The sequence below is a fragment of the Danio aesculapii genome, chromosome 20 (genome assembly GCF_903798145.1).
Source record: "Danio aesculapii chromosome 20, fDanAes4.1, whole genome shotgun sequence".
Taxonomy (NCBI): Eukaryota; Metazoa; Chordata; class Actinopteri; order Cypriniformes; family Danionidae; genus Danio; species Danio aesculapii.
Window position 1 is genome coordinate 37463914 of NC_079454.1, and position 21949 is coordinate 37485862.

At 35.7% G+C, this 21949-nt stretch overlaps 1 protein-coding gene across 7 annotated transcripts in view; it reads right to left on the reverse strand.

Moving 5' to 3' along the window:
* enah (ENAH actin regulator) overlaps positions 1 to 21949 on the reverse strand; it is a 183366-nt gene that overhangs the window by 130085 nt on the left and 31332 nt on the right. For 2 of the 7 annotated variants that reach the window (XM_056481603.1, XM_056481602.1), the window contains exon 1: positions 10759 to 10910. The exons of 1 other annotated variant lie outside the window; for it this stretch is intronic. In XM_056481603.1, the coding sequence (XP_056337578.1) occupies positions 10759 to 10772 (14 nt within the window). In that variant the 5' untranslated portion in view covers positions 10773 to 10910. Of the gene's footprint in view, positions 1 to 10758; positions 10920 to 21949 lie in introns of those variants that run through there. 4 more of the 7 variants (XM_056481596.1, XM_056481598.1, XM_056481600.1 and 1 more) reach the window with 4 other exon arrangements.

A 21949-nucleotide genomic window follows, 5' to 3' on the forward strand; every position in this document is an offset into this window, starting at 1 on the left:
CTGGAAATTAATGTTTTACTGCATTGCAAATGGCGAACACGTTAGGAGGAAGCGAGAATTAATTTAGCTAAACTGCGACATGGTCATCTTCTGGAAATATTGCCAAAGATCCATCTGGTAATTTTTCACCCTCTCTTTCTCTGTTGGTAAAGCACTGTCAACAAATATTTTTCCTCCAAACCCCATAAGATGAGACAGCGCATCGGACTACGGCAGCTGGATTAGTCCAAAAAGGCACAGTACTTTAGCAGGTGGGTATGTTTTAGTTCAGATCATGTTCTCACCACAAACAAGCCGCTCCAGGGTTGTTTGAAAGCGTACCGAGACCACCTCTTCAAGCAGGTCTTGGTACACTTTTTTGGTCCGCTTTCGGTGCGAACTCGAGTGCGATTGCTACATTCAAACCTGCCCAAAACAAACTGCACCAAGGGGGAAAACGAACTCTAGTGCGATTCAACCGAACTAAGTAAGGCAGGTGTGAAAGCACCCTAAGTTAACTCACATTATCAAGGCAGATGGTGAACTTGAGTTTGTAACTTTAACCAAGTGAAACGTTTTACAGTGTCCTGTATGTTTCATTTAATGCACATTAATGTACATCTCCTACACTTAACGTGTCTGAAAATACAGTAAACACTCTAGAAAGCATCCAGAAATCTAAAGCACACAACCTGACCAAAAATATGGCCAAAAAAAAAAACACTACAAACTGCTGGGTTGCCTGATATGAAACACACCACCATTTTCAGACCATCGAGTGTTAATGCACTCCAACAAATGTACACAAAAGCACAGTCACAACAGACTCTTACGTTTAGAGAGCAAGGCAATTACGCAGGAATCAATTAGCTCCTCTGGATCAGAGAGCAGTAACACGCTATGAACCACTTCAACAGCAAATATTCAGCACTCCAGTTTCACGTATACAGTTGGCACAAAACATCCCAGACTTGTCAGGAGCCACCTGGAAGCGGCAGGTTCCTATGAGTGGGAGGCGCAGTCGGGTCAGGCCGAGAGTGTGAAACCTTGAGCCCGGCAGCATAGGAACACATGGTGCATGGGTGGATGCATGCAACACCTCTGCTTATAAACCGCTTGTCCACGGGAGGCCTGGCACCCCCATTTTAGGATTCATGCCTCAGCAGGGGGTGGCAAAAAAAGCCATTGCACCAGTCTGGGCTTGTCCCCTTTTGTTCTGTTATATTTTTATTATTTGTGTGGCTTTATTTGATGCAAAATGTCATGACAAATTCATCGTTTTTGCATAGAAAATCACATTGGATAATAGATATATGGATATTTGGAAATGGAAATATACAAGCAGCATGTTTTTGTTTGCCAACCACTATCACAACAAAAGCTTGATTTGTTACTTTCTGAAAGTAAAAATAAGAGAATAAAATAACATATATTATTTTATTTTAAATACAACATTGCTTATTTAAAATAAATTTCTTATTTTGTGTATTTTTGTGTGTTTTTTAACCATAACCACATTATATTGTTCTCATAGTTTAATGGGTTTTAAGTTGGTGTTATGATTTACTTTGAAACCATTCACTTAAAATTGCTTGTAAATCTTATAGATATTCACAAACAAAAACAAATAAGTTGTGCAAAAATCTATTGAAAGACTGAATAGTATTTTCTTCAACATCATACTCTAATAATTTAGTTTATTTCAATGGGTTTTATTCCTAAATATATTGCAATATTTTAAAGTAAAATTTACATTTGCAGCTGTTAATTAACTCATTTTTTCAAAACAGATGCACCAAAAAAAAAAACTCACAATCTTGATAAATGATAAATTCCTTCAAAATACTTAAACAACTTCATCAGATGACTTGAATCATTTTAATTTTATAAGAAATATCACATTAGTTCTTTCAAAATCATTAAACTTTCACTGAACTCTGAACTCACACAAAATCATTACATTTCTCACTGAACTCTATAAAAAAATTCTTTTTTTATTTTCTAAAGCTTGCTTAGCTTGATTTGATCCAAAACTTTCAGTACTTTCAGTATAAAAGTACTTTCAGTATAAAAATTTCAGTAAATAAAAACCCATGATGTGTGATGTCATTAAAAATACACTGGAAAATGCTCACAAAGGTTTTTATAAATCAATAAATAAATCGATAATAAAACATTTAAAAAAATAAAAATAAATGAATAAATTAAAAATAAAAAAAATTAATTAAAAACAACAAACAAACCAATAAATAAATAAAACTAACAAATAAATAAATACAACTACTAAAATAAAAACAAATGCAAACAAACGAATAACTAAATACAAATAATATATAAACAAACAAATAAATAAAAACAACAAACAAAAAAATAAATAAAAATGAATAAAACAAATACAAATACTAAAAATTTAAAACAAATCCAAACAAATAAATTACTATAAATAATAAATAAATAAATAAACAACAAACAAATGAATAAATAAAAACAAATAAAAGAATAAATAAAACCAAATACAAACAAAAGAATAAATAAAACAAATACAAACTAACAAATAAATAAATGCAAATACTAAAATAAAAAGAAATGCACAAACAAATAATACAAATAATAAAATAATAATAACAAATAAACAAAGGAATAAATAAATACAAATACTAAATAAATAAAATAAACAAATGAATAAATAAACAAGCAAACAAAACACACTGGGGATTAATGCAGTAAATAATTAAATATTAGGCAAGGCAAGTTTATTTATGTAGCACATTTCATACACAGTGGAAATTCAAGGTGCTTTACACAAACAGGAATAAAAGAAACAAGTATAAGAAAAATAAACTTATAAAATTATAATTATACTATATTAGTGAGTTTTACCAGATACATGAATGTATTGATACACTTTTAAGTGTGATTCCAAACTTGCTCTGTATGCCCAAAGCTGAAATTTAATTCCAGGACCTACTGTACACTTAGTGCCCTATACTGCCCCTAGCAACAACCTCCCAGCAGGCTGCTATATTCTACATGTGCCTGACTGACAGACAGACTGACTGCTGGTGTCTGGCTCCAAGCAAGATATCAAACAACATTCAAACCATCTCAATGTCACATGAAAGACATTTTAACTCCATGCTACAATACCCATGAAAGACTAAATTAACTACAACAAAAAAGTTAAGAATCACTCTACTGCTTTGCACAAGACTGGAGTTGAGTTATAACTTTAGATTCAAATGAACTCTATAAAGTACATAAAGCAACTGAAAGACCATGAATCATCTTAAGTGGTGAGGATACGACTCAGACTAAACAGACCTCAGAACAGTGCTGACAGCAGAGTTTCTTCATACCAACACTAAGGGCTCTGACACACACCAAGCAAATGACAAAACACTGCTGTGGTGTCATCTCGTGTGCAGAGAATCTGAGTTATGTATAGTATATAGATATGTAACGATTAATAATTTTTGTTGTATAAGTGAAATTATTGTAAATTAAGACTATTTTGTCTCAATGTGATTATATAGTGATTATACAACAGCATAATGATGCATACAGGCATTAACACTAAGAGACAAAAAAGGTAAAGGTTAGAATTATAAAGTAAAAGTTAAAGTTATATGGTTATTTGTATTTTTTAATACGTTAAAAAAGTACATTTGCTAATATAAATTTTAACAGCTGTGATGTAGAAATGTGAATGTTCCTGTAAAATGGCGTTAACATTATTTCATATGTGAAATTATTGTATATTTTAAAACTTTATGTCACTGTGATTATATAATGATTACACAACTCCATATGCAAATAAGCATAAATACTAAAGGACCAAAAGGTCATTGACGTTACTTGATTTTTGTAATATGCTGTTATAGTAAATTTTATAATATAAACTTTGACAGTAGTGATGTAGAAAATGTAAACGCTCTTGTAAAATGGCTTTTTGTGAACGTGTGCCAATTTGTCACTGATGGAACTGGACCTAAGCTTTAAAAAAGCTAATTTAAACAAATTGTACCAAATCATTAGTAGTTTTTAGGAAAAATAAATACATAAATAAAAAAAATCATAATAATAATAATAAAAATAAAAAAAAAAATATATATATATATATATATATATATATATATATATATATATATATATATATATATATATATATATATATATATATATAAAATTTATTTATTTATTTATTTATTTATTTATTTATTTTTTCCGCCGCTGTCACCACTAGCTTGTATGGTTCGGGATCTGTAGAGCTGCACATCGTTGGATTTGCTCTTCAGTGTTTAGACTCTCAGTAGTGATTATTAAACCACACTGAACTGAGCTAAACTGAACTGAACTTAAACTTTAAAAACTGAACTACACTATTTCACTTTACTTTGAACTTTTATGTGAAGCTGCTTTGACACAATCTACATTGTACAAGCGCTATACAAATAAAGGTGAATTGAATTAAATTTGAATTTAACTTTTTTTTTTTTAATCATATTTTTTCTATCTGTTAGCAAGCATCGTTTCTAAAGGAGTACCTGAGCTTCTTGAAATCTTCAAAACAAAGTAGATGTGATGACAGAGGTTGTATATGTCACATACAATCAATCTACACTATATAATCACTACTGACCAGCATATTAGACAATATTACACTGCATCATCTCTACTTTTACTTCGTATACACTTTCATTTCTTTTCATACACATAGCGCAATGTTTTTTGCGAGTTCCAGCCCGGCATAGGAATCATTTTCATATCCTCAGCCTCGCTATTTAATTAGATGAATTTGTACCCATTTTTGAGCCAATAGGAGTGCTGGTCTGAAAATGAAGTGTTAAGCTGCATTGTGTTGCTATTTTGAGGCAACTGAAATAGACTGCATCATTGGCCAACGAAGATCTGCTCTAATTGCATATGCTCTGGCGCAGTTTTATTTGAATTTTTTGTTATTTAAAAAGCACGTGATATGCACCTAACTGGGCCTGCATTGCTTATTACACACATAGGGATGTGCTGTAGCACACAACCATCCTTAAATATGATATGATTAAAGGATTTAAATGTTAAATTATATTGTCTACTTGAATATAAAAAAGGGCAACGCAGTGGTGCAGTAGGTAGTGCTGTCGCCTCACAGCAAGAAAGTCACTGGTTCGAGCCTCGGCTGGGTCAGTTGGCGTTTCTGTGTGGAGTTTGCATGTTCTCCCTGCATTCGAGTGGTTTTCCTCCTGGAGTTCCGGTTACCCCCGCAGTCCAAAGACATGCGGTACAGGTGAATTGGTAAAGCTAAATTGTCCGTAGTGTATGAGTTTGAATGAGTGTGTGTGGATGTTTCCCAAGGATGGGTTATGGCTGGAAGGTCATCCACTGCGTAAAACATGTGCTGGATAAGTTGGCGGTTCATTCCGCTGTTGCGACACCAGATTATTAAAGGGACTAAGCCGAAAAGAAAATGAATGAATGAATGAATGAATGAATGAATATAAAAACTGCTACATCCTTCCACATCATTTTAACCTCAGGGAGCTTTGGTGGAATCCGCCTAGTTCCTGTAGATGGTCAGCTCACACATTGTAACCTGGCACACAAGCAGGTTCATTCCTTGCTAGTAAAGCATTCCGTTTATCATTTACAAAATCTTCCATGTAAATAGCGAATCTGCCATAGTGCTGCCGCATTTTACTTAAAGTGAACAGCACATGAGACTGTGATTGGTTTAATTCACATTATGCCTAAAACACATCCATAACTCATTAAGAGAATAAAGACAACCCTTTTAGACCATGGCACTGGTGCGCAGACTGTTTTTCCCATCCTTATTATAGGATGTATATGTGTAATGTGTATTTATTTAGCGCATTTATTGTGTATGGCCATATACCCAAATCACTTCATAATCATGAGGGGGCGGGGGGTTGGGGGTCTCTCCACACCATCCCAAGTGTGCAGCATCCACTTGGATGATGCGAAGGCAGCCACAGGACAATGGCACCAGTGAGCTCACCACACACCAGCTACTGTGATACAGCCAATTTCGTGGATGGGGATGATTGGGAGGCAATGATGTGCAAGGGCCGATGGAGGGAATTTAGCTAGGACACTGGGGTTATACCCCTACTCTTTACGAGAAGTGCCATGGGATTTTTATTGACAACAGAGAGTCAGGACCTCAGTTTAAGGCCTCATCCGAAAAACGGCACTCACTGACAGTATAGTGTCCCCTTCACTATACTGGGGCATTACGACCCACACAGACTGCAGGTTGAGCGCCCCCTGCTGGCCCCACTAACACCACTTACAAAAGCAACCTACCATTCCCATGTGGTCCCAACGATCTTGGGCTGCAGGGTGATATGTAAATGTGAAGTCACACACCCTAAGTGAATCTGAGCAATGCGCTTTAGCCCATGTGCTTGATTCCAAACATGCAATTTTTCACTACAAAATAAAGATGGAGGAATGAAGACTGTGCCCTTCAAACGAGCAAAAAGCACAGCAGAAGGCCACAGGGCTCTTGTGTTCTCCGCGCTCACAGAAGCAGACAGACAGAAAAATCCCCAGATCATCCTCAGAATAACAAATGGAGGGAAGTAATGCGGCACTGGAAAAAAATTTCACTTGTTCTTCCTCTAAACACACAGGTTCTACCTTGTGCACGGAGCTATAGCATCTGCTACTTAAAATAGTAACAATAAAACTAATAATACGACAGGTCATGAGCCGAGAGGTAGCACTACAGATGAATGCAGCAGGACGCCAGCTATACACCAAAGGGGAGATCGAGACTGGATTAGACCTAGCAAGGCGAGGCAATGCGATGCTAATGATGTACTGCAGCACAGACCCATACACACACAGCATCAATATCCCAAGCAAACACATGCAGCGGCTTCAGGTGACTTATTCAGCATTCGCTTCAATCAGCTCAGCAAACTAGAATGACTGCACATGCCAGATGCCTGCTGCGTCATGACAGAGTACAAAAAACAACACGTTTTATATTTAGAGCCTGACTAGCATATATAAATAAACGCATCTGAATACTATTATATAACATAACAATGCTCAGAAAGAATCTCCTGAAATAGCATGCATTATTTCCATATTTATATGCACATAAGTAAAAAAAGTACACTGTAATAATACCTATTGTGCATTTTAACAGTTAAAGCCAGAATTATGAGCCCTACAGAATTATTATATACTGCGATCATGAACGTATTACATCGCTTTCTAAATGTTTATCATTACCATTTGTTGATATACAGTTTGATAGAGTGATTGGACCCGGAAGACACTTCGCGTGATGTCACACTTAACAAGCAGATAAAACTAAAATATTTTCAAAACGTGGTCATTATGGTTGAAAAACAATGTTTGTTTGTTATTCAAAGATGTATTTCTTAGGGTGTACAATAAAACTCACCAAAAATGACCTTCTCCTAAACTACAAACAAAATATCGGTTTATAATTACCTACAAAAATCATGTGTGTTTACTTCTTACAATTACAAATTCTACAATAAAAAAAACTGTGGCTGGGGAGAGATAAACTTTATTTTAAGTGCACCTACAACAGACACGCCAAACAAAAGCATCAGGGGAATTGTAAACACTTGTAAATGTAGGACCTGTAAAACTTGTCTTACAGAAACCAGTTTGACAGAAGTTACTGTCAAACACCAAACCGAAAACATCAGTTGCATTTGTAAAGTGCTTTCTAAAAATCTAAAAGGCATCAAAGCAGCTGTGCAGAAAATTGTGTCTTAGTACTGCAGAAAAGAAATGCTGCAAGACACACACACACACACACACACACACACACACACAGTATTGTGATTCTCCACAAACTGTTCTGTACTATATAGACCAAATAAAACCAGCCCTTGACAACATCGCTGAGCTAATTTACATAGAAGAAAAGAGGGAAAAAAGCAATATCACTCCCCATCTGTTAAATATACATGCACATGCTGGAGAGTTGCTAATTTATTGTTGAACACAGAAGTACAGTTCAGCAATAACATCTAAACCAAGCTGGCTGTTTGGAGAGAAACCACACCACAATGACTTGAGAATACAACCATTCACTACACCTGTGAGGACAAATTCATTACTCACAATGCCTAGTGAAAAACCTATTGAGAAAGGTGCATCGTTTCCTAGTAAGGAGGGGGGGGGGGGGGTAAGCTAGTCGCAACAATGACTTTTATTTATAAAGTATAGTTATTTTGGTAACACTTTTAATCAATTAGGGATGCAATGATTATAGATTTATGTTGTACGATTATAGTGAGGAATAATCACGGTTTCACGGTTAACACGATTATTATGCATTTGTTCATTTTGAAACACAACTAGTTTAGAAAAAATATTTTAAAGTGTTATTTATTGCTGCTTAGTAACCAAATAATGAAGCAAAAAATTATTATAAAAACAAACAAGTCAATTTCTCTCTTTGGACTTACAAATAAGTAAAAACCAAGAGTGTAAAGTTCAACTCCAAAGTAAACAACTGCAACTCAAAACACTGATAGTTATGTGTCCTAATTTCATGGCAAGAAAGAGTTTTGATCCTCAATGGTAAGCCAAGACTCTGTGATAAATAAAAAATCCAACTCGCATGACGTAAATAGATCTGGTGTTTATCAGTCCCATCCCAGAACAAGGCGAATGATCAGAGGCGGACACATCAGACTGCCGTGCCCAAGGAAGTGTGCGAAGATGGTTCAAACACACTCCTTCACGATGAGCTCGGGGTGTAATGAAAAGAGGGAGCGGAACCTCTGCCACCAAAGTCAGCAACATTCCACCTGCAGACTGGATCCAGGGACCGCCTTTTTTTTGCAGTGTTTCCCCCTGCGCTTCCTTGCTGGCAGGGGACATGACCAGCGGCGAAGGTGGTTAGGACCACAGCTCATTTGCACTAGGTAGAAAATTTTGTAAAGTTGATTTGTCATAAACCAGAAGAGACAGGCCGCACTGTGTAACATAGGAAATAAAACTAAGTATAAAATACAGACTTAAAAGTAAACTATGAGATCGACGGCAAGCCACAAACACCGGCGCCATCCCTCTGTCATTCACCTTATTTAGTTATATTATATATAGTTATATTTATATATATATATATAAATAAATAAATAATAATATTTGTCTGTAGTAAATATAAAATATATATTAGCAAAGTATTTATTTGTAAATGAATTTGTAATAGTTAACTTTGTCTCGTAGAGAAATTTCATTTGCAGCATACACTCACAGAGACATCTGATATTTCACATTTGGCGTTTATATAAAATAAATAATATAAAAACATGGTACCCCTACTCTAAATAAATATCCAATAATTAGTTTAACACATCTTTTGTTTACATTGCACAGAAAGCCACTACTGCGTAAGATGTTTTCAACTGGGAGTGCCTTGAAGGAATTTGTGCGGAAAAGACAATATGACAATGGCCCGCAACTGCTAGGTGTTTAAGCCATAGTTAATCCAGTGTGCAGGCGTATTAGCCTCGGTGCATAAACTCAGAACTAGCGCACAGTTGGCATAACTTTGTTTATTTGCAGCATTTTCATTCCGTGCAACAGAAACATGGTGTTGAAAAGCAACTACAATTAATTAACCGTGACGAATTAATCGCGGATAATAGTGAAATCGGATAATCGTTGCATCCCTATTTACAATAAGGATGTATTAGTTAAATGTTATTTTATTCATTTACTAACATGAACATTACATTGATTACAGTTTTTGTTTATGTTAGTTATTGAAATTACAATTGTTCATTGTTAGTTCAATGCATTAACTAATGTTAACCAGCATGAATTTGGATGTTAACAATGCATTAGTAAATGCTGAACTATGATCAATAAATGCTGTACAAGTATTGCTCGTAATTAGTTCATGTTAGTAAACGCATTCATGAAACCTTATTGTAAAAGTGTTATCGTTATTTTAAAGCAACGTCTTTAAAGCATATCTTATAACAATCTTATAAGTGATTAAGGCTTGGCAATAGGGCAAAAATGCAATCTCAATCAATATTTCCCATATTGAACAATAACGCTATTTATTTCGATATAAGTTGTTACCTCCAGATTTAAAGGAGTATCCCAACAATGACTGAAGCAACAAAAATTAGAGGGTCCATCAAATATATACAACATTTTCATTTTGGCATAACATTTTCGCTCTTAGATCTAAGATCTTAAAAATGTCCAGAGTCTATGATTGTTATTAAAAAAGAAATTTTATCGCGATTCTATATAATATATTTTATTGGCCCAGCCCTATAAGTGATCTTTATAATCTTATAACTGAGATACTGTTTTCTTTAACCTTATTTAAAGAAAATTATTTATTTAACTGACTTGCATTATATATATTTAATTAGAATAATAAATGTTATACTTTGTTTTTCTTAGTTTGTCACTAATGATGCATATACTACATGTATAGACTACAGTAAGCACAGTACACCTTCCTCATCGCTGGTCTCAAAATAAATGCATTGATCACCATTCATCCTAAAATGAAGTGGTGGAGTTTAATATTAATTCTCCAATAAACGCAAACAACTTTAACTTCAGCAGCACAAGCCAAAAGGGTACAAGTTTATCGTCTCTATTTTCGCCAAGACTTCACAGAACACCAAGATGAGTTATCAGGAAAGACATCAAGCATGATTAGTTTTCCATATGTTCATGATACAGAAATACCCTCTACATGTCCGGATCTCTCAGGTCACTTTCTTTGAGACTTACACATCATGTGTCATTGCTGCGTGTTCCAAACGTCCAACCGCAAGGAGCCTGTCTACTCCTGTTCTTCTCCAAAATGTCCAGATTCCTCAGAGCCCGAGGTGTCCTGGAAGCTGTCAGCCGCCAGACGGGTCTATGGGACTTCGAGACCAGGCTGGGACAAGGTTCACTGTTAGGACCCCTCCCCTCTGGGCTAAATCTGGCCGGCTGGGCAGTCCCCTCAAGAATGTCCCCTCTCCCCAAAATAAACCTGCTGACTGAAGGGTGTCATAGGCTCACTGATTTCTTTTTTCTTATTCGTTCCATGTCTCTCATTCATTTCCCAACTGGGGTAGTGGAGCAGTGACAGTTCATTTATTGTCCATTAAATCAAACCCAGATGGGATGATATATGAAGTCTAACAGGGATGAATGATGAGTGGTAGTTAAAAAGCTATGCTTCCGTGATGGTTTTGATAGGGCTGCAAACCACAGGCTTTAAAAACGAAAGTGCTATTCTGGAGTATTTGGTTAGACAAGTGTAGGATCTTCATGTTTTATAGTCCTTATTTCAGCTCCTGATGTCTAAAGAATCCCAAAATTTTAAAAAATGGTTTGTCAATTTCACAATTCACAACTTTCGAAACAAAATTATATCTGAAAGTTTTAATGCAGACCAATGTTTCATTGTATATCCAGCCATCCATCAATTGCTTCTATCCATGTGCACACCTGTCTATTGTTCTGTCCTTCTTTACACCTAATAATTATCCATCCAATTATTCATCTGATATCAACCCATTCAAAGTTCTCTCTATCCATCCTTCTGTCCATCTATTGTTGTCCATTCATCAATTCTTCCATTTATCATTCTATCTACCCATCATCCAAACTTTGTCCATCCCTCTATCATTCAGCCAATGCATCCATCATTCCAGTCATCTAACCATCCATCTATCCTACCATAAAACTTTGCCCATCCAACCATTATCCCATCCATCCAACCATTCATAGTTTTGCACATCATTTAATCCATCCATCCATTCATAATAATGTTCATCATTTAATCCATCCCTGCAATTATAGTACAGATCATTCATCCTTCCGTGGTTCTGTTCATCATTCAATTTATCCATCTATTCATAGTCCTTTTCATCATTTAAACCATCCATCCATTCAGTTCTTCCATTTATCATTCATCCATTAAACTTTGTCCATCCGTCCATTTATAGTTCTGTTCACCCATCAACTCATCCATCCATCTATGCATCAATTATTCATCTAAAATCAATCCAATTACCATTGATCTATCCAACCACCGTTCTCTCTATCCATCCTTTTAGTCATCCATTGCTCTGTCCCTCCATCATTTTTTTTCATTTTGTCATTCTATCCACAATCCATCAAACTTTGTTCATGCCTCCATCGTTCAGCCAATCCATACATCATTCCATTCATCTTACCATCCATCTATCCTCCTATAAAACTTTGTCCATTAATCCATTACTCTGCCCATCCAACCTTCATCCCATTCATCCAACCATTCATAGTTCTGTTCATCATTTAATCCATCCATCCAATCATAGTAATGATCACACATCCATCCATAGTTCTGTTCATCATTTAATCCATCCATTCATGGTTCTGTTCATCATTTAATCCATCCACTCATAGTTCATTTTATCTGTCCATCCATAATTTCCTCTATTTATCATTCAATCTATTCAACTTTGTCCATCCGTACATAGTTCTGTTCACCCGTCCACTCATTCAGGCCACATTCAAATTTAGTCTTTGCAATCGCTGTTCTCTCGAGTCAATAAATGAATTTGCTTCAATGAACTGCTATGATTTTTATGATTTCAGTACCGTTTAATGCTACTTCACACTCAAATTCCTATTGCAATTGTCCAACACACTACACATTACCTTTATCCAAATTTAAGAACCAGAGATGGAAGTTACAAGTAATTCTCAATTCAATTTATAGCAGTACACAGTTCTCACCTGGGTTTTCAAATGTACCGAGTGGCAAGGAACAAGAGGCTAAATGCTCTGAACTCAACTCTTGAGGTCAATTTCCACACAAGTAAACAGCTCAGTACAAGTCTGTGATGTAACTGGCAGACAAGGGGTTAGTACTTCAGTCCACGGAGGCTTTTCTAAAGTTACCATGGAGAGAAGCTCTGTGGTGAAATCCAATCCTCGAAAGAGAACGCACAGGCCACCGAAACCAAACTGAAAGTCTGAATGAGCCGGCATCCCAACAGAGAGCCATTATTAAACAGATCCCTTTAAAATACAGACAACCCTGTATCTCTCTCCAAACTAACCTTTGAATCCTGGCCATTTGTTGAACTGGTTTCTATGGCGACTTGGCCTTGTCTGTCCATCTCAAGAGATGGGACTGCTACACTTGGAGGGGATTGGAAAGGGAACAAAACTTTTGCTGTTCTCAGACTATCTTGGACTTGGTCGAAACATTCAGCTGGACAGCAAAAGTCAGTTTCTCCACCTCTATTTTGGAACAGTTGAGAGTTTTTGGTGGTTTTTCACACAGCAAGTCAAGCTTGGGAGTAATCCCATAGTAGCAGCCGCAGCTAGGGCCTTCATGCTGCATTTGAGGAACTGACGAGCAATACAATAAACTTAAGCATGCATCTCTGGCAGGGTTTGATCGGAATTCTCAAATAAAAACCTCTGTGGTTCTCTGTTTGCTAGTTACACGCTGTTGCTACAACAATGTGAAGGTTAAGCCATCTGAGAAACGCAGTTTTCTTCATTGGGCTAGGAAATGTTGACAATCAGCCAATCACAGATGACAAGACAACATGAGGTTTATAGGGTAGATGATAAATCTATCTATCAGAGTACTGTAACAGTTCAGTCTGTGACAGAAAATAAACACTGGGCAATTCTGATGAAACACACTCATAAGGCCGTGCCATTCTTGTAGCATCTGCCAAACTTGTGTCTAGTTGTTGACAAAGTGCTGACTATACAGCTGTACATCCAGTTTCTCTGGAAATACTACAGCAGCCTCTGGCCATCAGCATTCTGATCTCTATACAACCCAAGTAGCCGCTGGACATCACTTTCACATGCACTTTCCTTTCTGCTTCATAAAGCAATACTATATAAAATAAAGAGATACAGTTACATGGAATTAGGTGATTAAAAGACCACTTAAATATTAATTAAAATGTTTATTTATTTTAATGTAAATGAGCTGTTAAAGAAACAGTGCACTCTAAATATAAATTATACTATTATTAAAATCATGACGTTCTGATTTCATTCTGATTTAATTCATTCATTTTCGAAATTAAATAGTCTACATTTGAAGTGGATTAAAAATGATTTTCATAATTGTCTGAAAACAATAACAGGGGTTGTTCAGTTGTTTTAGGATAACTTTGATAAAAGGTTTTGAACTAGGGATGCTCATAATAACCGATTTACAGTTAACCGAAAAGGTGAGTTTTTAACCGATTAATGGTATCAGATAAATGATTAAAAAATATTATTAAATATATTTTTTAAAGTTTGGCTGCATAAGAGGCCGATCACAGCGAACGAGCTTTTTGCGTTAAGAGTGGCATGTTTTGAATGGTTTACTATCGGCCGCAAGCGTTTTGGGGCGTCCTTCATGTTTTTCTTTAGTTTATTTGGTGCTTGAAGATGTGCTGTTGTTCTGATGTTCTGCATGCTGTTGTTCACATGTTAAAATACATCAGTGTTTTAAAAATGCAACATTTAATGTGATAGAAACAAAATAGACCTGTCAATTGTTTATTTTATTAAACAATAATTTAAAATGAATCTGACCAGTTAATCATTAATGTTCGATTAACGAGCAGAGGTTGTCCGTGGGGAAAATTAACCGAAATGAGCATTCTTTTTTGAACTATTTGAAATGTTGACTCATGTAGATTGAACAATGCTACAATTTCAATTTCAGGGTTAACTTTCACTCTAAATAAACAACAAACACATTTAGATTTCTTATTTTTAAATTGACATCTAGTTAAAACAGTAATCAAAATGACCAATTAAATGCATTTGTAAAAACCCAAACACAATATACCAAGGTTGAAATCAAGCTAAATTATCAAGATACAGGAGACATCCTTCAAAACAACAGGGAGTAAAAAATTAATAAAAATTTGTCATGCATGGATTCTTGACCTGGTCAAAGTAACAAGCCCAGGTCACTCTCAGTTCTGTCACTCCGTTTACCAGCAGATTTCAGCTGGCAAAAGCTGGATCTAGCGCTTCAGTGACGCTGAGACTATAATCCCTAAATCTTTTAATATCATGTTGAAAATGTTCGGGACAGGGGAGAGAGAAAAAAAAAAGTCAGGGACAAAGATGAGGCCTAACATCTGGGTCAATAATATGGGTGAACAGGATGATGGAATCTCATACCATGGTACAATTAACTTTACATCACAACAACATTATATATCGAATGCATCTAATGAAGCAAGAGATACAACCAAAAATATCTATTAAACAAGTGAACATCTTGAGGATTATATACAAAACTAAATTCTTTATAAACCGTTTAACTTTTGTTTTTCCTTTTTCTTGATGAATTTTTCATTAGAACAAAAGCTTTACACTACAATCATAACCAGGTAAAGTTCTACTTAAATTTTAAATTCAATGTGCCATATTCTAAAGGTGTTGCAAAATAACTGAAATACACAAACACACACACACACACACACACACACACACACACACACACACACACACACACTTGTAACTGACCATCAACTCAATTCTATATTAACACAAACATCACATTATATCATTATGAGCTTAAAAGTACTGCAAATTCCAACATGACCATGACCCAAAATCTATTTGTTGACCTTAAAAGAGCATCAAACATCACATTATATCATTATGAGCTTAATAATACTGCAAATACCAATCTGACCATGACCCAAAATTCATTTGTTGACCTTAAAGGAGCATTTTTTCCAGATAACTCTGGACACAATATTCACCGACCACTTTCACATTAGCATATTGATTGCTCTGGACCACAAAACTGATACGCAGCATTGATTGTGCAGTCGATTCCTTAGCACTGTACTTAACACATTTCCAGAACAACGTCTCCTTAAAAGGAAACATCTGACACAAAGAGACACTCATGAATAAACACTGGTGTCTACAAGGTGGTGATCACATATCCCAACACATTTTCTAGTTTAAATGCTCCATATCTGAAAAAGAGACAGAAAACATCGCTAGCTTTTTGAACTAAATGCTCTAAATGAGAGGTCACTAGTTAGTAAACATCAATCCCAAACATTTACCCTGTCTTTTGAATGAGGCGTTAAACTGAGGTCCTGAATCTCTGTGGTCGTTAGAAATCCCATGGCACTTCTTATAAAAGTAAGGGTGTAACCCTGGTACCCTGGCCAAATTCGCTCCATCGGCCCATACCCATCGTGCTATGGTATGTGGTATGTTATTAGTATGATTTGGTATGTTGTTAGTTTGTCCAATGTAAAAAAAATTGTACAATAAAAAAAAGTCAATGGGACAGTTGCTAAGGTGCTGTAAGATGTTGCTGGGGTGGGGCTAGTAAGTTGAAAGGTCATCAGTGATTGGCAGTCAGAGTTAAATGAGCCCAACCTTAAATCAGTATGACAGTGTGACGGAAAGTTATGAGGTCATAAGGTTTGGTCCAATGTTAAGTCAATGGAACTTTTCCAAATTTTCCGGGTCAGTTTTTGGAAAACCATAAGTCAGATCAGTTGGAAAAGATATAACAATCCGAGTCAGGAGGCTTGGTGGTTGTAGTAGGACTGGTCTAGGAGGAGATGCATATAGAAATTTGTCTCAGAAGAAGAAGAATACGTTTATGTAGTATAACAGTATGTTGGCTTTCTCAAGCCGCCATAACTAATGATAACCTGAAAAATAAAAGGTTCTTTATTGGCATCCGTAGAACCTTTTCACACCACAAAATGTTTTTTTGAGGTTGAAAGTAGGGTTGTTACGATATTGAAATGTAAAAAATGTCAATTTCCCACTAACATTTGAGCGCCATGGAGCGCTATTTAAACACTGCTGATTAGCCAATCACAGTCGTTTCTGTTGAGCACATAAACACAAATGGCCAATCAGAAATATTTAAATAAGCAATCGGCATTGCTCAAAGGTTAGGTACCAATTGAAAGTCAAATGTTAAAAAAAATAGCCTTTTGGAAGTTTTTTTTTTTTTTATTTATTTTTTTTTTATTGTGGATGAGCCAGAACACACTGCCAAAAAAGAAAAAAAATTTTTTATTAAATTATATAGTCATCTCACCTTACAGTTATCAAACTTACTAAACTAATTAAGTCAAGCTTCGCATAAATTAGAAAAAAATAGGAAAGAAAAGTCTGAAAATAAGTAAAAAAATGAAGAAAAAAAACTATTGTTGTCTTTTTGTCCGATTTTTTTACAGTGCAAAGAAAGATTTAGACCATTTAATAAATAACTTCATTTAACTAAATGCCAAACCAAAAAACCAATTGACAAACTAACTAAACTAGCTGACTAATTAACAATTGAACCAATATTGTAAATCAAAAAAGTGATTTTTTTTTTTTTAAGTTAAATGAGTACACACACACACACACACACACACACACACACAAGCAAATAATTTTCTATGTTTATGTTACAACTAAAACAAAAGCAGAGCGGTCATCTCCCCAAAATAAACTCTGAAACAAACCGAAATAATGTTCTCATTAATACCCCTTGGAGCATGGGGATGTGTTCGAGTCTTTCTCTCCCGCTTCTTTGACTGAGGTAATCAAGTCCACATGGAGGTGAGAGTGAGCCGCTCCGGTACCAAACATGGCAATCAGCGTGTGATGAGTCATGCTCCCCTTTAAGCTGCCTTAACCCCCTGCTCCCCATTTTTCACTCTGGAGTCAGAGATCTGGACGCGTGCGGTACGGGTCTCCACATTCCACTCAAAGCTGGAACTTTAAGTGATCTGGATTGTTGAGCTCATCAGTGTGAGCCCAGGCTACTTCCAAGAGAGCCAAAAAAAGAGAGCGAAATCACTGCATACTTTCCACCTCTTCAGGCTATCAGTCATGAGGCAGAAAACCTGGTGCTGCTGAGCAAAAAAAAAAAAAAAAGCAGAACAGCATGCTTCAACCAGGCAGGAATCGACTAAGAAATGTGGACTTGATTCAGCTATGCTTTTGAGAGATCAGTTACTACCATTCAAAGGCATGAGGTCAGAAAATTTTTGAAAGTTTTTCTAAAAGACCTCTCAACCAATGCTCTGTTTATTTGACTAAAAAAGTAGAATATTTTTAGAACTTAAAATTAGGGATGTCCCAATCAGTTTTTTCATTTGATTTTGAGTATCTACTGATACCGTAACCCGATCCGATACTTCTATAATACATTAAAAAAAAAGAATAAAGAAGACCAAAGAAACAGATCCAGGATGGTACTTATTTTTTATTTAATTCACCTTTATTTAACATTCAACAACTCTGTTAACAAACAGAGCACTTCTGTGAAATAGCTTGAACAATCTAGTAATAAATAACATAAATTCTTCACCTCTTGCAATCCCAAGAAAAAGTGATCACCAGAACAGGGAAGTTCCAGAGTAAAATGAGAAAATATGATACACTGTTTTGAAATAGGAAAAAATGGTGCTTTCATCTGTTTTTATATTAATTGTTTTTATTTTATTTATACTTGTCTCTTTTATTCCTGTTTATGTAAAGCACTCTGAATTGCCACGGTGTATGAAATGTGCTTTATAAATAAACTTGCCTTGCCTTACTTTACCAGCATTTAACCAATAGTATCTCTGCAACAAAGTGATGTCATGCCACACGTGTTGCTGTTTCTGTGTGAAGTCAAGAAAGAGGTCTAACTCTGTGCCATAGCACAACTATAAATTGCATAAATATACGAGTCCTGATCGAGAGATAACATTAGATTCTGATCAAGTCCGAAAGCGCGTGACCGGGCCCGATTTCTGATCACGTGATCGGATCTGAACGTTTTTCCTAAAACATTCACTGCTAAATAGTGTTCTGCTAGGTATTTAGAGCATTTTTTTGACCTATTTATTAAATAAAACACTGAAAAAGTGTACTGTATTTTTTAACTGCTTGTTCTGTTAAAAAAAAAAAAAAAAAAACAATCAACTGGACTATATTCACATATGAATTAATGCTACATTGTATAAAAAAATAAATAAAAATAAAAAAACAATCAATCGGACTATATTCACATATGAATTAATGCTACATTGTATAAAAAAAACAAAAAAAAAAAACCTGGTTGCCTTAAATTTTTAAGCTGAATCAAATTAACCTTACCTTATTGAAATTGTATGTTAAACTGACTTTAAACAGCTTGCATAACTCAAAACATTAAGTTAAAACATAATTAACTTATTTTATAAAGTTAAAATGACCTAAAGTTATAATGACCTAAAAACATATATTGTCAGGACTAGTTTATCATAGATTTTTTTTTACAGTGTATTAAAGTGCATTAAAAAGGGATAGCAAGCCAATAGCTTTTCATTAGTTACCCATTAAAGGTCCCATGAAATTATAATAAAGTTTTTTAGATGTTAGTATCAGTATAGTTAAGAAATAAGCTAGTGTGCTCCAAAACAGTGACAAAATTTGCGTTTAGAAGATATAAAACTGATTTAAACATGTAAAGCTTGTAGTTTGTCGCCTACCGAGCAATGATTTTTTTTTCACGTCAAACTACAGTTTCTCATCACATCATAACCAATCAAATGCTCTCTAGTATCTGACATGCCCCACCCCCTCAAAAACACTTCTCATTTTGGCATTTCATTCAGCTCAATCGTTCTCACTGGCAGAGTGGTAAAAACAAAAAGCTATTGGCTGATTTTTAAAAAAGGGTGGAGCTACACTGTCCCACCCTCTCTTCGTGTTTTGGTTGAGATTACATCAAACATTGTATAAAAATGCATATTTTAAAGCACGTCATGGGGCCTTTAAAGGGATATATCAGAGGACATCCAAAATGTTACCTTGTCTGCACTCAAAAAAACATTTTTGCTGCTTGTTCAAACTACTTAATTAAAATGAGGACACTGATCCGTAGCTTATTCAAGTGTCACATAGAGGACAAATGTGAAACATTCTTATCACACTGAGACCAGACAGTGCGATTCTAGGCACATTTGACAATAATGCTCACTGATCTGGCAGCAGTTGTCTTAATTAAATCCCTACGGGTTGCAGGACCTTAATTACAAAGCAGAAGCCAGCAGTACACACATGCGACCTTAGCCTGTCCTAATACCCGCTATACAATCTCCAGAGACGATTGCAAACTGTATTGACATTAGACCTTAGAGTTCGCATTAAAGGGCCAGATATACTTTAAATCAAGTTATTTTTGTCTTTTGTTTAAGAGAAAATGTTGAGTGCCAGTACACAGTTTTTTTTTTAATACTCCAACACTGCTGTGTTGCAGGAGGTGTGGTCATTTTGCTCAGCTATAAGCCCAAAAATACAACAATGATGGGCGGATAGAAAGAGTTTCATAAACATCTTGCAAACTCGAGCCATCTCCAGCCTGTTGCACACCACATCTTTACATTATTTTCTATTTACCACGAACAGACACTGAATGGCAGTGATGGACGATGGCATCGTCTATCGACCCAACTCTAGCATGAATGGAAGTCTATGGGGCAAAAAGTGCAGTGTGACCACATCTTAAGGAGGGGTCCTCAATCCTGTTCCTGGAGATCTACCTTCCTGCAGAGTGCAGTTGCAACTGTGATCAAACACGCATGTCTTTTATTTCTCCCTCAGATCCTACTTGGTTGGTTTAGATGTGTTTGCAGAGTTTTCAGAGTTGGAGCTGAACTCTGCAGGAAGGTAGATTACGGGATTGGGCACACCTGCTCTAAGTTGTTTAGGAGCCAAAACCAATGCCACAAAAAGTTTGCTTTGGTGATCTGACCAAAAAAAAAAAAAAAAAGCAACTTGATCGAACATCATAAAAATCATCCTGTTATTTGCATTCTTCCTTTGATTATATATCGATAACTACCTGGGTCCCCTAGATATGGACCTACGTTCATCATACAAGTAGGGCTGGACGATTAATTGAAGTTAAAAATTCAGACACAAATGAGCAAAGCTGCAATTGACATCCACATCTCCATGCACCCACGAAGAAAAAGAAAACAAACAAAAACAGGAAATCCTCATAGAGTTGCATTATAAACATAAAATTTAAGTCCTTTCACTGATTCAGCGAGACTAATAAATCACACGACTATGCATTCATCTCACACAAGGACTTATTTACAACACTCAACTACAGTTATTAGGGGATTTTGGAGTAAAAATAATACTAGTGTATGTCGCAATTCCACATGCAGCATTTAGTTCATTCAAAGAGCTGTCATTAATCACAGAACAATTACCTCGAGGTCATTTTTGTCCCATTAAATAGATTTTTATTTAGAATATAATTTTGCATAGCTTGTCGATGCATTACAACTCAGTGTAGCAAATGCTGCTCCATCTGAACGCACATGCTTGAAATTTCCTTGATAAACTGTGCATATTAATTGCCTTTGATTAATCACTCGGCAATAAATCAGTCAATCCTCAATCTCTTCGATATCGAGATGTTAAGTCAGTTTGATGGCTCATCTTTGTCATTCATATTAAAGCAACTGATACATTCATCCTCTAGCCTAGTGTTTATATGATGAATAGTCAGTCAAGTCGATCTTGATTTAAAAAAAGCATTACAATGTGCACTTCACTCTCCAGGTTGAGCTGTTATATCCAGTCTTCTCTGTAAAGAGCGAAAAAAACGTAGCATATCAAGTCATTCAACAACTCTACGGCTTTAACGGGCAAACTGTAGTTAATCACGCTGTGCGCTGCACGGCTCTTCAAGTCAGCCCAGACTCTGAAGTCAGCCAAAAAGTCCGCTTGAGGGGGTTTTAGCAAGACTGCAGCCTGAGCATTTTAGAGCCATCGAAAAGAAAAAAAAAAATCCTCAGTGAAATACGACCATATTCCCATTTACCATTTGTTCTCAGGTCCTATAGAGTGTGTAATTGATTCTGATAGTAATTGACTTTTGAATTACACAATCTCAGTTCTATATAGACTTCATAGAGGGTTTTTATTTTTATATATGTGGAAA